Source organism: Histomonas meleagridis (genome assembly GCF_020186115.1).
Source record: "Histomonas meleagridis strain 2922-C6/04-10x chromosome Unknown contig_34, whole genome shotgun sequence".
In the NCBI taxonomy this organism is placed as follows: domain Eukaryota; phylum Parabasalia; order Tritrichomonadida; family Dientamoebidae; genus Histomonas; species Histomonas meleagridis.
In genome coordinates, this window is record NW_027150875.1 from 219,866 (window position 1) to 237,457 (window position 17,592).

Here is a 17,592-nt window from a genome sequence, read left to right on the forward strand (position 1 = left end):
TATTTGTTCCTCATCAAATATTTTCGAAAGGAAAATGGAATTCCAAAAGATATTATTGTTTATTCTGCCGAATCTGGAAATATTGAACTTGTTAAATATATACTGAAAAAAAATAAAGTTAATATAAACACAACAAACATTTTGTTGTTTTTTATTTATTGTTTATTTTAATATTTTGGTATTTCAAAATAATACTTGAAACGGCACTTTTCGTGGCATCTAAAAATGGTAATATAGAAATAGTTAATGCAAAAAAATTTAATTGTTTTATTAACTTGTTTTAAACATTCTTGGAAATAAAAAGATTGATATATATGCGAAAGAAAATTATTTCCCTTATATAACGTTTATTTCACTTATTATATTTTTTTTAATTTTAATATTATATCAAAAATATGTTTAAAGTTTATTTAGATCTTTTGAAACCTTTATAAAAGCATCTAAAAATAGTCATTGAGAAATAGTTAAATTACTTATTGAGCAAAAATGAATCGATGTTAATGCTAAAAATATTTATTAGATTGATTCCATATTTATTTTAATAATTTTTGAATTCTAAATATTATTTGGAAATCATTTATTTTATTTTATACGGCGCTTATTTATGCAACTGAAGAAACTCAGATAGAAATAGTTAAATTACTTCTTGAAAGAGAAGGAGTGGATGTTAACGCTAAAGATATTTATTTGTTTTGTTTAAAGTTTGTTTCAATAATTTAATGTTTCAAAACAATATTTGGACATAATTTACTTTAAATAAAACAGAACTTATGTATGCATCTAAAAAAGGCCAAATGGAAATAGTTAAATTAATAAAGGGGAAAAAGTTTGAATCATGCACGTGTTGGTAATGTTACATCATATGTTGTTATTAAGAGAAACTCATTATAACCCTAACATGAAAGCTAAATATATACGATTTTTTTGAAGAATTTCACATTCAAGAAAGCTAAGGGAGAAAATGTTAAGTCACAAACAGGAAAAGAGCCAGTCCATCAAACAAAACTCAGTAGTGAAGAAATCTCGTTAGAGCAACAAACATAGAAGGGATTGTTCTAGGAGGAAAATGAATTTTGAATGAGTCTATAATTAATAAATTGGACAATTTAAAATAATAATACCTCACTAAATTCTTGTTTTATTAAAACCAAATTTTTAAACTCTCATGAATCTAATATATCATTGTAGATTTTATTGTACAATAAAGTAAAATTGCCATTTGGTGTCAGACGGCCGTTAGTGGTTGCGACATGTGACATGAAAGCCGATATTTGGTCAAATAAAAGATGGTTTGGTTGGAACAACTCCTTTTGAACATTTTAGATTCAGGGGAAGTTCCAGAACACATTGCTATAATTATGGACGGCAACAGACGGTACGCACGTAAAATGATGCTTGATAGTGTTGGAAAAGGCCATAAGGAAGGAGCAAAGAAATTAAAACAGATTATAGAATGGCTCTCTAAACTTCATGGCGTTAAGATGCTAACAGTATATGCATTTTCTCTTCTTAATTTTAATCGAAGCAAAAGCGAAGTAAATCAATTAATGGATTTGGCAGTGGAAACTTTCAAAGAAATTGCAGATCAACCAGATATTCTTCACAAACACAATTGTAAAATCAATTTCATTGGTCAAATTGAATTAATGGATGAACGCGTTTTAGAACAAATTCGAAGATTAAATGATATATCACCAAAAAATCCAGAATTCATTCTTAACATTTGTGCTTGTTACACATCTCATGATGAAATTGAACATGCACGTGACAAATGTTTTGAAGATGGTACAGATCCTACATATGACGAAGTCTTTTCTCGCCTACAGCTCCCAAAGAAGCCTGACCTATTGATCCGTACGAGTGGCGTCTCCAGAATGTCGAACTTTCTGCTCATGCAGTGCTCAAACACTCCGATTTACATCACCAATCAACTTTGGCCAGAGCTATCGTTGTTTACACTTTTCAAAATTTTGATTGAATATCAATTGCGCAATCTTTTGCCGTAAAGCGTCACTTGTGTGATTTGCTTTATTGGCTTTATTTCATCGTTTAATAAATATACAATATTTCGTAATTTTGATCATTAAATGAGAATTTTAATGCAAAAAATTGAATGCAAAATAATCGTTTTATAATTCAATGTGCTCTTAAACGGTTTCATTTTTTGGAAGATTTCATTCTCAAAAGACATTTTATAAAAGAAATGAGAAACCTTTGATTAACAATCCATATAAAACAATTTTTTTTTTACTTTTTGTTGAATTTATTTTATTATTTAAAATAATAATATTAGTATTTAGATTTTGCATTGTAAGTAAGTTAAGGGCACACAAAAGAGCCAGAAAATCCGATGGAAAAGAATTCTTGTGGATCGAAATAATCGGTATTTGGAGGTGGAGTTTGGCATGGTGCCAACCAATCACGCTTGAATTCCCCTTGCTCCCCATTGCACCCCATGCGACTCCAATTGTTGCAGTTGAGTTCTAATGAATAACTAATAGGAACTGAAGATGAAGTTTGAGTCAAGAATAAAGATGTTTGGGGAGTTCCCTGCTGGATTAAGCTATACTTGGCCCATGAAATGTGACGGAATAAATCAGTTCTTCTTGATAATTCATTGGAAATTTTCTTCCTTGTAATCTTTTTAGTTCTATCAATTGTAGATAAACAAAGCAGCCATTGGATTTCTTCAGCTGTTGCGCTTTTATCAATCACATTAAACGCATGACATATTGCTGAAATAATGTTATCAAAATTCCATTTTTCTGGAATAGGTTGCTCAGCAAACCACCATTGCTGACTTGGCAGAATTGAAAATTCTGTTTTATGTTGAAAAAGAAATTCTGAAATTAATTTTGGTGTTGCTCCAGTAATATCACCTTTCTCAACAATTTCAGCAGTAAGCAAAGGACCGTTCTGTGATAGAACTTGGGTAATACTTGATAATAATGCTCCATCTGAAAGAAAAAGTGGATTTGAAGGTCTCAAACCCCACATGCATGAGCTTGGATGACCGGCACGAACAAAATTTTCTGAGCATGTAAGTGTTGAGTTGATTCTTCTTTTGGAAAACGAAGAACATGGAATTGGACCAGAATTAGAATTTACAAAAAGACTAGGGTCTGACAGAGCTTGACATATACAATCAAGTGAAAGAAGAGGTGTTCCTTCCTTTTTGAAAATATATGTGATTGCTTCGGGAAGTGATTGGAAGAATTCACTCATCTGAAAAATTGCAGTTAAATCCGCCTGAAATCTATTCAAAAAGTTTATTGAAAATTTGGTGTAAAACGCCTAAAAAGTTGTTTAAGTCAGTTTTTTTTCTGAAGTCTGAGCCTCCTGTAACAAAAGTGGAAATCCCCACATATAATAAGTAAAGTACTCAAAATCAAAAAATTTGAGAAACTGTAAATTTCATCGGATTACCGTTAGCAATCGACATCATAATCTTTTACAATTCGGTTGGAATGTATCACTCTAAGTTCACAGTAAAATTATTAATGATTTTAGTAATCAATTAAACATTGATATCAACTGATATTTTATCTGTACCTAACTGGATTTTTTTGGTAATTATCAATACTTTTATTTTTTTTTCGAATGAAAATTTAAATTTAAATTTTAAAATTGTTGTAGATTTAATTTCAAAAATATTAATTATATTTTTAAAAATACCTGTTTTCTTTACTGAACACTTTGAATGAGCGTATTGCTGAAGCGTGTTTTACCTTAATCAAAATACTAACTAATTTCGATTTCTAACATTAGATATTTTTTTCTATGCTTTTATTGATATCAGCAGAAGAACAAAATTCTTTTTATCTTAGAAGCTAAAAAAATATTTATTTTCTTTGGAAATTTTATTATTTTCATGAAAGATGAATGTCATACCTATTCTATACAAAAGTGACATGTCACGAAAAAAGCAAAAATGAATCAAAAATGTAAACAATAGAAAAGGTGCATCGTTTTCAAAAACTGATGTCATCTGGCGAAAAAAGCCTTCTTGACAAACTTATAATTCCACAAACTTATGACCTTGAAACAGAATCTCTTACTGTTACATCAATGGTAGTTAACGTGAAAGCTTCGACTCCAGATCCACTTCGAGCCGGAAAAAGAATAGAATCACAATGGACAAAACTTACAGTTCAGCCAGAAACAACGCTTAAAAACCTTATCAGCCAGTTTCAAAAAACCAACTCAGATTTTGTTGGTTATGAATTTCTAGTAAAGTATAATAATAGACTTTTCAAAAGTGGAACAGTTCAAGAATGTGGAATAACCAACAAAAGCAACATCGAGCTTGTTTCCTTATCATCTGAACAATCAGCCCTTAAAAATCAAGGTTTCATTCTTAGTTATTGGAGTCTTGTGCCAATGATGCTTGCACTATCTTTCCTTATTGGTTCACTTGTTGGTACATATAACATATATCTTAGGGGTGTATTTTTCCTTATTGGTAGCATCATGCTTATTCCGTCAGTTGTATGCTTTGTTATTGGAATCAGCGAAGTATTTCCAGCATTATTCAAAGTCTCTTTTGTGAACTACATCTGGTTCGGCCCGTGCTGTGATTGTTGTTATCATAACAAAGATGCCGATGACTTTGAAGAAGACGAAGAAATTATTGATGTCCAAGTGTAAAAAACAAATGGTACCAGTCGAACCTTTTTTATTTCTTCAATAAACAATTATCCCAAAATAAATAAATATTTGGTTTTCTTTAACGGTTTCGGGCACCACAACACTTCATCAGTGAATATTCACTTAATGAAAATCATAAAGCGTATGTAAACACTATAAAAGTGTAATTATTCCTTTAAAGCAAAATAAAAAAAGATAAAATTGTTAATATTAACATAAAAGAAAGTAAAATCAAAAAGAAAAGAATTTTACTTGTAAAATATTCAAATTGTCTTATCGTCAATAAGAAATTATGATTTATGGTTTTTAGTCGAATGCGTGGCCAGCTGAGCCAAGAACTTCTCTGTTCTTACGAGCGTACATTTCTGTAAGCTTTGTACGTGCTTCACCGAGGTATTGACGTGGGTCGAACCATTCTGGATGTTCAACGAATAAGCGACGGATTGTACCTGTCATAACCATACGGCCATCAGAATCAATGTTGATCTTGCAAACAGCAGAGCGTGATGCTTCACGAAGTTGATCTTCTGGGATACCAACTGCATCTGGCATCTTACCACCATACTTGTTAACCATTTCAACATATTCTTGTGGGATGGAGGATGATCCGTGGAGAACGATTGGGAATCCTGGAAGCTTCTTCTCGACTTCGTGGAGGATATCGAGACGGATTTGTGGTTTTGTGCCTGGTGGGAATTTGTAAGCACCATGGGATGTACCAATGGCAATAGCAAGTGAGTCAACGCCTGTCTTGGAAACAAAGTCTTGAACTTCTTCTGGGCGTGTGTATGTGTGATGTTCAGCTTTGACATCATCTTCAACACCAGCAAGGATACCAAGTTCACCTTCGACGGTGACATAGTCCTTTTGTGAGTGTGCGAATTCGACAACCTTCTTTGTAAGGGCAACATTTTCATCATATGGAAGATGAGAACCATCAATCATAACGGATGAGAAGCCCTTTTCAATGCAGCTCTTGCAAAGCTCGAATGAATCACCATGGTCAAGATGAAGAACAATTGGGATAAGCTTATGTTCTGGATGGATTTCACGTGCAAATTCAACAGCACCTTGTGCCATGTAACGGAGCATTGTTGCGTTAGCATATTTACGTGCGCCAGCAGAGATTTGAAGGATAACTGGGGATTCTGTTTGAACGCATGCTGTGATAACGGCTTGTAATTGTTCCATTTGTGAAAAGTTGTATCCTGGAATAGCATATCCACCATGGACAGCCTTAGCGAAGATATCTTTTGAGTTAACAAGACCGAGTTCTTTGTAAGAAACAGCCATTACAAAAAGTGAAATGACCACTCACGTTCCAAAATTCGGAGCGGCCAACAAGTAACGGCTTAAAAGTGACACGTAGCATAATCTCAAAAAAATTCATTAACCTTTTCATGCATGAACAATAATAATAATATATGCATATAAACAATCCTTGTCTATACATTCTACATAATTCCTAAATTTATCAATTTCTGAAATTGGGATAATATATTAATATATTACAATGTATCGAAAAAGTAACACATTATGAAACCTTTCTATTCTCGCAAAATTAAAAAAGTTATCACATGGTTAATACTTAATTGGTCTTGAAATGAATAAAATATTCTTATTTCATTATGGTTGGAACTAATTCTATTAATAAACTATTCAATTTTCACAGAAACTGTTCCAACATTGTCGATATTCAATATCGGCTTTTTAGATCACATGTCTTCCACCAACCAGTTCCATAAAACCGTTAATTCCTTGAAAATTGACTGGCTTGGCCTTTCGGATGACTGCTGTTTACAAGATCGATTGCGCTTCACCAATCTCAGATAAGGTTTTCTCTCTTCAAGACTTTGTTGAATACCTTCAGAAAAAGATGAAGGTCAATAAGCTTGTTAATAACCTTAAGAACAAAGTTACAATCGAAGCTGATGCCAAGGAAAGTAAGATTGCTATCACATGCAATGTTAAATACTCAAAGCGTGCTGTCCGTTATTATGCCCGTAAGTTCCTTCAGAAGCAAGGATTCCACGAACGTTATAGGGTTATCTCAACAGCTAAGGATACATATGAACTCCGTACATATGGTCCAACATCCAAAGAGTAAATAATCAATTCTTGAATTTTATTTATTTCAATCTGTGAACATATTTATCTAATTAACAATGTTAGTTCATTTTTATTCTAATAATTACTAATAAATTTGCCAATTAATTCAGCTGAATTATTAAGTTAAAATATTTTCATTAGTAAAAAATATAGGTAATTCAAGAACTCCATATTTTGGGGGCACCTGTTTTTACAACGATTAAAAATTTCTGAAGTTTTTTTTTTTTTTACAACAGAAGAGCGTTCCTCCGATAACTAAATTCATGATGATTTTTCCCATCTTTTTTTTAGCTTGTCGAAGTCAAATATTAATTAACGCAAATGATATTGCTCAAGAAATTGAAGGGATAAATTTAACTGAAGCTATTAATAAATCTGGGATTGATAAACTTGAAATTTTCAAACTCAAATTTATTTCTGGAACAATTTTAGAATCCGACCTGCAAAGCTTTACTCAGGAGTTTCCTAATTGCGATATGATTGAAGTTTTAAGAGATGTTAAATTTGAAAATAATTCTATTCCAAATAATTCTTTTAATTCGCATGCAAAACTTCGATCTTTTGTTGTACAATCTTATGTGCCCATTATAATAGGCGAAAAAGCATTCAAAGAGTGTCAAAATCTTCGCATTTTTTCTGTTGAAAACACAGTAGAAATTGGATTTGAAGCCTTTTGTAACATTTACGATCCAACGCATACTTTATCATTTACATTTGATTCTGTTAAAATTGGTGAATCAGCATTTCGTTATTCCACATTTCAATCCATTCAACTTAGTGGCCAAAATACAACCATTTCCGACAATGCGTTTCGAGGCTGTGAAATTCAATATCTCTATATTAATGATGTTACCACGTTTTCCAATTATTCATTTTCAGATTCCACAATATTTAATGCCAGTTTTCCATCACTTACCAAAGCCGCAACAAACACATTTTCTGGGTCAAGTTTTTTTGAAGTTAATTGTGGATTATCAACATTAACAACAGAGTTTATATCTGTACTTCGGTCAGATGTTACCAAAATTAATCTTCCGAAACTTATCAATACAACGGACAGCATGTTTAGTTTTTTCACCAATCTTGAATATATTAGTATTCCTGAAGTTGATTATATTAGTCGATCCTGTTTTTATTGTTGTGTTCGTCTTGAAAAAGTCGATTTAGGGCATGCGAAAATCATTGATGATAATGCATTTGAATTCTGTTCAGCACTTAATAAAATAAATATTGAAGAAATCGAACAAATTGGTTCATACTCATTTAAAGACTGTGTATCATTTGAAACATTAAACCTTACAAGTGTATGGAAGATTGGCGATTGTGCATTTGAAAACACTGCTTCGTTACGTGAAATTGAAGCGCCTAATCTAACTCAAGCAGGACAAAGTTTGTTTTCTCGATGCACAAAGCTTGAACGTATTGAATTCAAATCTTTAACAACATGTGAAAGTAATGTATTCACAGGAATTGAAAACTGTTTATTAAGTGTTGAATTATATTCTATTATTAATATTGGTTATGGCTTTTTTAGAGATTTTATTGCATTAAGAACAGTGATTTTCAATTCTGTTCAAGAAATTTCAGCTTATTCATTTGATTCTTGTAAAAATCTTTCTTATGTTGAGTTTCCGAATGTACAAAAAATTTTTCAATGTGCTTTTACTGAATGTTATTCATTAGTAAATATCACTTTTCCAAACTTAGTGACGATTCTTAATGAAGTATTTCAAAATTGCATTAATTTAGAGGTGTTAGATATTCCAAATGTAATCGAAATTGGTTCAAGTGCATTTGAAAACTGTCGAAAGTTATGGTATTTAAATGCACCTAAACTTGAAACTGTTGGTGAATATTTCTTAAGTGATATTAATATATCAAATGAATATTTGTTTTGTAGTAATTTGAAATCTATTAATGTCTTTGGGTTTTCTAACAATAAAAGAATCAAAGAAATCGTTTTAGATAAAGTTGAAAAAGCTGATATCAATTTATTTTATGGTTGTACTAATTTAGAAACAATTAAATTACCAAATATTCATGAATTAGGTGATTCATCATTTGAATCATGTGAAAGTCTTAAAGAAATTGAATTTAATTATCTTACATCATTAGGTCAAAAATGTTTTATTAATTGTATTAATTTGATTTCTGCTAGTTTAAATTCAATTACTTCTTTTCCTGAATATACATTTTCGAATTGTATAAACCTTTTAAATGTTAGCTTAATAAATTGTGAGGAAATTGGTTCATATGCTTTTACGAATTGTACTTCATTAAAAGTTATAAATTTGCCAAGTTTAACATCGGTAAGTTCATTTGTATTTTGTGATTGTACTTCATTAGAAGAAATTCATGCATTAAACTGTCACCAAATTAATGCTTTTAGCTTTACTAATTGCCAAAACATAAAAATATTCGATTTCCCTAATTTAACATACTTAGGCTTGAATATGGCTGAATTTAAATATATTACTGAACTTAATTATGAAAAGCTGGACGATATTGGCGATTCACCTTTTAAAGATTTTTATAGTTTAACAAAAGTTACTTTCCCTTTGCTTCAAAGAGCAAGTGTACAAGCATTTTGTAATTGTATATCATTAACAGAAGCTTATTTACCTTCTGTTCAAACTATTTCTCAAAATGCTTTTTATAATTGTACTTTATTAACAAATTTAACTTTAGGTAATGTTATTTCGATTTATAGTTATGCATTTGCTTATTGTAATTCATTAAATTATCTTGATTTAAATAGCCTTAATGAAATACCTTCTGGTGAAAAAGGAGTTTTTGAAAATTGTACAAATTTAAGGATTTTATTAATGAATAATTTAACAATTGTTTCAAATGAATCTGACTTGTTTTTGAACTGTTTAAATCTTTATAGAATTGAATTAGGTTCCCAACAACCGCAAACTTTCGGTGAAAAAGTTTTCGAAAACACAAAAATTCAGAAGGAGAACGTTAACGGACTTAATGTTATTCCAATTCATTTATGTTTACCTTATACAAAAGATTATGATAATTATGAAGTTAATGGCATATGGAAAGGAATTTATTCATATCCACCTGATAATTATTTTGATTTATGTGTTAATTCATTAGAAAGAGCTGAAAAAGAAAACAGTAAAATATATTTAATTGTTGGATTAGTTTTAGGTGGATGTGTAATTATAGGTCTTTTAATCACTATATACGTATTAAGGAAAAGAAAGAATTCTCGAGACTTTAATTTAGTTATTGAAGTAGATGATGATTCAAATGAAACAGAATAAAAATAAATAAACAGTAAAATTGTAGTCACTTTTACTTGTCAAAAATTTGTATTTTAAACTATTGAAAAATTTAAATAAACCGTCACTGTCTGATGACTGAGGGGAGCTTTAGCGCAATAAAGAAGACTTATAAAGAAATAGTGACAGCAGAAAGCAAAGGAAATGACGCATCCAGAATAGGCCCCTTAGTTACATCGTTTTTTAGCAAGGTTGCAAAATATTTGGAATCTTTAATGAACAGTGATGGTATTATTGATGTTAAAGGAATGAAATTATCAAAGGTTAATCGATTGGCTGAATTTTGCGATCATCTTATTGAACAAGGTTATTCAAATTTCATTAAAGATGTTGATCCAAATATAATTATAAGTACAATTCAATTTTTAACTAATGATGGGTTTGACAAAAAAATCCAAGTAAATCTTAAAGATACAACCTATCGTTTAATTAATTTCATTATTTCTAATGAAGATTTCATGAATTCAGATCGAGCAAAAAGCTTTGTTCAAAGCTTTTTAAAGAAAGAAATTAAACCCATTGAAACAAAAGGTACTCCTAACAATGAAATTAAACTTTTTACATTTTTATTATCATTAACAAAAGAAGAGTTTTCATTTTGGTTAAATCCTCTTTCTGATTACTTTAATAATCCAGATCGAAACCAACCATTTCCACCCGAAATTAATTTTATTTCAAAAGCAGCAGAAAATAAGTTTAATATATTTTCCAAATCGCATGTAGCTCTATCATTTACTGAAGAGATTATCCGTCTTTTTGATGTTTCAGAGTTTTCACATCTAAAAATCTGTTTGTCAGAATTATGTAATCAAATAATCACGCCAGATGATATTTTAATTCAAGCGATTACATTATTTCATCGTCTTGTAATATTATCCAACGAGAAAGACATAGTACATGTTTCATGTATCCGAAAAATTTTCCAACGTTGTACTTCAAATTCCATCAAAAACGGAGTATTGAAATTTCTGTCACTTTTGCAACAATTGAACCGCAACAGCGAACGTTATAAGATGAATCAAGGAATATTATTTTTATATACTTTAATGTTATTATATGATTCCCGATGTGAAGATCGAAAGATTTGGAAGATGATCATCACGAAAGATACAGCGCATCAATATTTTATACCGATAATGAAATTTTCTATTTTTGTAGCAGTTGAAACTTTTACTGAAATCTTTTATATTAATAATGAAGAGTTACAACAAATTGCGGCATCACAAACGGATAAAAAGTCCACCAAAAACACAATGGGTAAAGTTGTAGCGAAATTTATTTCGAACATAAATTCATTCTTTAAGACACCATGGAAATATTCATTAACTATTAATCCATTAGAAAAGACGAAAATTAAATCATTTCAAAACGTTAATAATGATAAATATGAATTTTATTCTAATTTAGATTTCGATTCATATAATTTAAAATCATTTTCACTTAAATGTCTTAAAGCAGGCTTTGGTATGTATTCACCATTAATGTATTCGATCTTAATTTTAACATATTTTGATTTACTTGAAGGAATGCCACCCAAAGTACGCATAGGTAATCCCAACTGTATATTACAATTATTTTTAGGAGAAGGATTGAAAATTTTATCATTATATGAATATAGTGATGAAATAGCATTAACATTTTATACTGTTTCAATTTTATTTTCTAATGTAACAGTTCGAATGAAATTATCAAATGATATCTTTGCTAAATGGACTGAAATCATTGGACATTATTCATTTTGTAATGATGAACGGAAATTATTTAGAGATCAATCATTTAATGCCATTTGTGATTCGATTGAGTTAATGTTACCTGGATGTGAATTATTAATACCTATTTTTATTAATTATATTAATATTTTTGTTGTTTCACAAGTATATGAATATGAACCACAAGTACAAAAGATTTCAAGTACATTTGCATCTGCTATTATTATATCGAATTCTGAAATTGGTTTTTCGAATGAATTAATTAAACATTTAAAGAATCGAAAACAATCAAAAGATTCGCCATATTATAATCAATTAATATCAGTTGATAATAAATCGATCATCGAAACTATAATAGAATTCTCAAATCGATTATTATCTACATCGAAACAAATACATGTATTTAATGCTATATTACGTATAGTTATTGAACTTAAAGAGAATAAAGAATTAACAACATATTTATCAAGTTTAATACGATATTTACAACATGATAATATATATGATTTATATTCATTAATACAATTCGCACCTAATTTCACTAATTTCTTACCTGATTTCGTTAGTGACTTAATTAAAAATGGTTATTTGGATTTAGCTTTGGAATTCTTAATAGGAACAAGTTATTGCGTCGATTATCATAAAGATAAAATCGATGAATTATTTTGCGAGAAATGTACACCGGAATTATTAACACGATTTTTAGGTGATTATAAACGTTATCCATTTCCAAATGGTATTAATTTCCATCAATCGAATTATGATTTATTTAATGTTAATGGTAATGAAGAGAAAAGAGATTTATTTACATTTGTAAGTTCACGAGGAGATTTAATCATCGGATTACAAACTAAACAAGAAGAAAATCAATTATCATTAATGACGGCATTAGGTAATTCATCATTAAATATAAAGAATTATGTCCATGAGAAACAATTTATACCTCATTCATCACCAACATTTCCTGAAGTGAATAATACGATTTCATTAAAATTCGAGCCTTTACAACTTGAAGAATATGAAATCCCATTTAATAAAGATTGTATCTTTCATGAAGATGAAGAAGAAAAAGTATTTGAATTAAAGTTACCAGAAACTATAAAAACATTTCCAATACCTTCCGCTATTGAACAATTAGGTTTATTTGATGATAATAGTAAATCATTAACAATGGATGCGCAATGTTATCGAGAATCTAAAGCATTAATTAATACATCTTATCGATATAAACATAAAATTGCGTTATTATATGTAGCAAAGAATCAACGTGAACAACAACAAATTTTAGGTAATAATTATTTTAGCCCACAATTTTTATCATTTGCTACTAAATTGGGTTATTTAATTGATATGAAAACACATTGTTGTACAACAGGAGGTTTAGATGCTAAAAGTTTTTCGACTGGAGAAGTTTCATTATTTTATGCTGATTCAATACATGAAGTAATGTTTCATGTTCCATCTTTATTAACATCTGATTTAAAGAATGATCCACAATTTATATATAAGAAAAGACATATCGGTAATGATAGCGTACATATTATATGGTGTGAAGATAACGAAGAATATAAAGTGAAAACAATTATTTCACATTTTAATGACGCACATATTGTTATATATCCTTTGGCATGTGGAATGTATCATGTTAAAGTGAGCACAAAAACTGATGTAAATTATTTCGGTCCTTTAATGGGAAGATGTATAGTGTCCGAAAGAAATTTGGTCGGATTGGTCAGAGCAACTGCAATTATGGCGGACCAAGTGATATATATGAAGAAACAAAACGAAAGCGAAATGAAAGCAACACATGCGCCCGCAGTAACTTTGAATAGTAATATCTTTGGAACTTTGCCCGCTTTTATTTCCGCGTTGGAATTCGACGCTAAATTACCGGTGATACAAAAGAATGAGAATTAATTTATAATGTTTTGATGCAAGTGCAAGTACATCAAAAAGGGGCCGCAGCCAAATAAACTCAGAAAAACTTAAAAAAAACGTGCGCACTCAAATTTTGTTTGCTTTTTAACGGTTGTTAAACCCCAAAATGTACTTTTATTTCAATTTTCTGAACTTATATCGTAAATATTGAATTTTTAATGTAACTTATTTCGAAATTATATCAAAAAGTTAATGAAGTTCTGAGCGTTGATAGGATAATTCAATGTTTCGGTTCTGAAACTTTTGATCGTTTTCGATCCCACCACCCACAAAATAAACACTTTTTCTCTGATCAATGCTTTTCTGTTGTTTCCCAATAACAATAATATCAATAATTAAAAGTAACATGGGAAATGAAAAATGTTATTCAATAACAAGTAAAAAAAGAATTACTAAAAATGATTTCGAACTTGCTTATTATAATTGTATTTCAATAGAAGAAGATATCCAAAAAATTGAAGATAATGCATTTAAAGAATGGGAAACTCTTGTTGAAGTAAAGATCCAATCTTCAATTACATCAATTGGTTCAAATGCGTTTTGTCAATGTTCTTCATTAAAATACATATCTATACCAGATTCAGTCACATCAATTGGAGACTATGCATTTTGTTCATGTCAATCCTTAACAACTATTGAAATCCCAGCGAATGTTAAAAATATTGGTAAATCAGCATTTCAATTCTGTTCAGAATTAACAGATGTTATCATGAAACCAAGTACTATTACATCCATAGGATCATCAGCATTTAATTTCTGTGTTTTATTAAAAAGTATTAAAATACCAAATGGAATAACAACACTTGAAAGCTCCACATTTCAATATTGTACTAAATTATCAGATATTATAATTCCAGAATCAGTTATTACAATTGGTGATTTTGTATTTGAAAATTGTGATAATTTAGCAAATGTTCAAATTGGTGAATCAACTAAATCAATTGGTTCACAAGCATTTTCAACTTGTTCTAATTTAAAGCAAATTACGATTCCTAATTCAGTTACAACAATTGGAACTCATATATTTAGTTATTGTTTTAATTTATATCATATTGAACTTAGTAATTCTTTAAATGAAATAACAAATTTTTCATTTATAGATTGTTTTTGTTTACAAAGTATTGAAATTAGTGATTCTGTTTTATTTATTGGATATAAAGCATTTTATGGATGTTCTTCTTTAGTTAATATTAAAATTGGTAAATCAGTTAAATCAATTGGGGAAAATGCATTTGGTAAATGTGAAAAATTATTAACAATTGAAGTATCACCTGAAAACATGAATTATAAAAATCATGAATCTGATGGTGTATTATATGATATTAATATCAATGAATTAATACAATTTCCAATGGCTAAAAAGAATTCATTTACAGTACCGAATACAATTGAAACTATAAAAAGTTATTCATTTTTATATTCTCAAATTTCAAGTATAGTCATTGGAAATTCAGTTAAAACAATTGAATCAAATGCATTTTTTTCATGTCCTGTTCTAGAAATAATTACATTTGGTTATAACATTGAAACAATTGGTGATTATGCATTTGAATATTGTCCTTTCTTGACTGAAATTGTTATTCGAGGTACAGTTAAATCAATTGGTTTTTTGGCATTTAGAGGTTGTGATAGTTTAATAAAATTTAAAGTTTCACAATCGAATGAAATTTATAGTAATTATGAAGATGATGGAATAATTTATGATAAAAACATTAATAAAATTCTTTATTTCCCACCTCGTAAAGATACAATTACAATACCAAATTCTGTTACAATTATTAATAGTTATTCATTTTATGAATGTTATTGTTTAAAGAATATTATTCTTAATGATAATATAAAAGAAATTGGAGAATATTCATTTTATAATTGTAAAGGTTTAACTAAAATTACAATTCCTAATTCGATAACTGAAATTAAACCATTTACATTTACATCTTGTACAAGTTTAAAGAGTATTACATTAAGTAATAACCTTCAAACATTAAGTAAAAACTCATTTGCTTGTTGTTCAGAATTATTAATGATAACATTACCAAATACAATTAAAACAATTGAAGACTTTGTATTTACTAATTGTACAAAGTTAACAGGAATAAATATACCTAATTCACTTGAAACTATTGGTAATAATGTATTTCAACATTGTGAAAGTTTACAAATAATAACAATACCTAATTTAATTAAATCAATTGGTAATTATGTATTTCAAGATTGTATTTCATTAGCAAAAGTTACAATTCCTGATTCAGTTACATCAATTGGAGAATATACATTTTCTGATTGTAAGGATTTAGAAGATGTAACAATAAGTGATTCTATTACAACAATTGGTAAATATGCATTTTATAATTGTCGGAAACTGAAACATATTAAAATCCCAAATAATATTCAAACAATTAATGATTATACATTTTATTATTGTAGGGAAATAACAGAAATTATAATTCCTAATTCAGTTATAACAATTAATAATAATGTATTTGATTCATGTGAATTTTTAACTAATGTTACAATTGGTGAATCAGTTACATCAATTGGTGATTTTGTATTTCAAAGTTGTCTTCATTTAGAAAGTATTACAATTCCTAATTCAGTTAAAACTATTGGAAACTTTGCATTTAGTAATAATTATATAAAAAGTATTAATTTAGGTAATTCGATTACTAATATTGGAATTTATGCATTTCAATATTGTACAGAATTAAAGAGTATTATAATTCCAGATAAAGTTACAACAATTGGATATGGTACATTTTATGAATGTTTCGAATTAACTAATGTTACATTATCAAATTCATTAACATTAATACATTGCCATTCATTTTATAAATGTGAAAAATTAGAATCTATTACACTTCCAAATACATTACAAAAAATTGGTGGAGAAGCATTTTATAAAACAAGCTTATTCATAATATTTATACCAGAATCAGTAATATTAATAGGTAATAATGCATTTTATGAATGTACTTATTTAATGTCTATTAATGTATCAACAAATAATAAATATTATCAAAATTATCAAAATGATGGAGTCCTTTATGATTATGAATTTAAAGAAATTCTTTATTATCCACCTTTAAAGATCGGACAATATTCAATGCCTGAAACAATACAAAAAATTCGATATTATTCATTTTATAAATCACAAATTGATGAATTAACAATTAGTAAATCTTGTTCATTAATTGAAAATCATGCATTTTATTACTCTAGATTAGTGAATATTATACTTCCAAATTTAATTACAATAATTAAACAATATACATTTTCAAGGTGTACTAAATTAAAGAGTATTACATTAAGTAACTCGATAAAAGTGATTGAAGAACATGCATTTGATTCATGTAATACTTTAAGTAGTATAATATTACCTGATTCCGTTGAAGATCTTGAAGAACGTTCATTTTATAGTTGTTCATTATTAAAGAGTATTACATTAAGTAAAACATTAAAGACAATTTCGAAATATACATTTATGAATTGTTATTCATTAGTTAACATTATACTTCCTGATTTAATTACACTCATTGATGATAGTGCATTTTACAGATGTAGCAAATTAGAAGAAATTACACTTAGTAAATCACTTGAAATTATTGGTGATTCAGTATTTTTTGAATGTATTTCATTAAAATCAATTGAATTACCAAACACAACAAAATCATTAGGTAAATCAACTTTTACAAATTGTTTCAACTTACAACAAATAATAATTCCGAATTCAGTTAAACATTTTGGTGATTCGTCATTATTCTATGGATGTAATAAGTTAACAAGTTTCGATGGAACTTATTTCACTGAAATCAATGAATATACATTCAAAAACATTTCATTTAGCACATTTAATTTGGGAAGTATTCATTTAGGTAAATCAGTAATAACAATTG

The 17,592-nt window shown here is 28.6% G+C and overlaps 5 protein-coding genes across 5 annotated transcripts; 3 read left to right on the forward strand and 2 right to left on the reverse strand.

Moving 5' to 3' along the window:
* Positions 1-1,286: 1,286 nt before the first annotated feature.
* Positions 1,287-2,006, forward strand: GO595_005451 (undecaprenyl diphosphate synthase family protein; the record flags this gene model as incomplete). The annotated part of the gene is made up of 1 exon (XM_067918695.1): positions 1,287-2,006. The coding sequence occupies one exon, from the start codon at positions 1,287-1,289 to the stop codon at positions 2,004-2,006; it is 720 nt and encodes a 239-aa protein (XP_067774401.1).
* A 313-nt stretch (positions 2,007-2,319) lies between these two features.
* On the reverse strand, positions 2,320-3,225 carry GO595_005452 (uncharacterized protein; the record flags this gene model as incomplete). The annotated part of the gene is made up of 1 exon (XM_067918696.1): positions 2,320-3,225. One exon carries the CDS (start codon positions 3,223-3,225, stop codon positions 2,320-2,322), a length of 906 nt encoding a protein of 301 aa, XP_067774402.1.
* A 756-nt stretch (positions 3,226-3,981) lies between these two features.
* On the forward strand, positions 3,982-4,647 carry GO595_005453 (uncharacterized protein; the record flags this gene model as incomplete). The annotated part of the gene is made up of 1 exon (XM_067918697.1): positions 3,982-4,647. The coding sequence occupies one exon, from the start codon at positions 3,982-3,984 to the stop codon at positions 4,645-4,647; it is 666 nt and encodes a 221-aa protein (XP_067774403.1).
* Positions 4,648-4,953: 306 nt separating this feature from the next.
* GO595_005454 (fructose-1,6-bisphosphate aldolase) lies at positions 4,954-5,940 on the reverse strand (the record flags this gene model as incomplete). Its single annotated transcript, XM_067918699.1, has 1 exon — positions 4,954-5,940. One exon carries the CDS (start codon positions 5,938-5,940, stop codon positions 4,954-4,956), a length of 987 nt encoding a protein of 328 aa, XP_067774404.1.
* A 493-nt stretch (positions 5,941-6,433) lies between these two features.
* GO595_005455 (60S ribosomal protein L22-1) lies at positions 6,434-6,754 on the forward strand (the record flags this gene model as incomplete). The annotated part of the gene is made up of 1 exon (XM_067918700.1): positions 6,434-6,754. The coding sequence occupies one exon, from the start codon at positions 6,434-6,436 to the stop codon at positions 6,752-6,754; it is 321 nt and encodes a 106-aa protein (XP_067774405.1).
* Between the last annotated feature and the right edge of the window lie 10,838 nt (positions 6,755-17,592).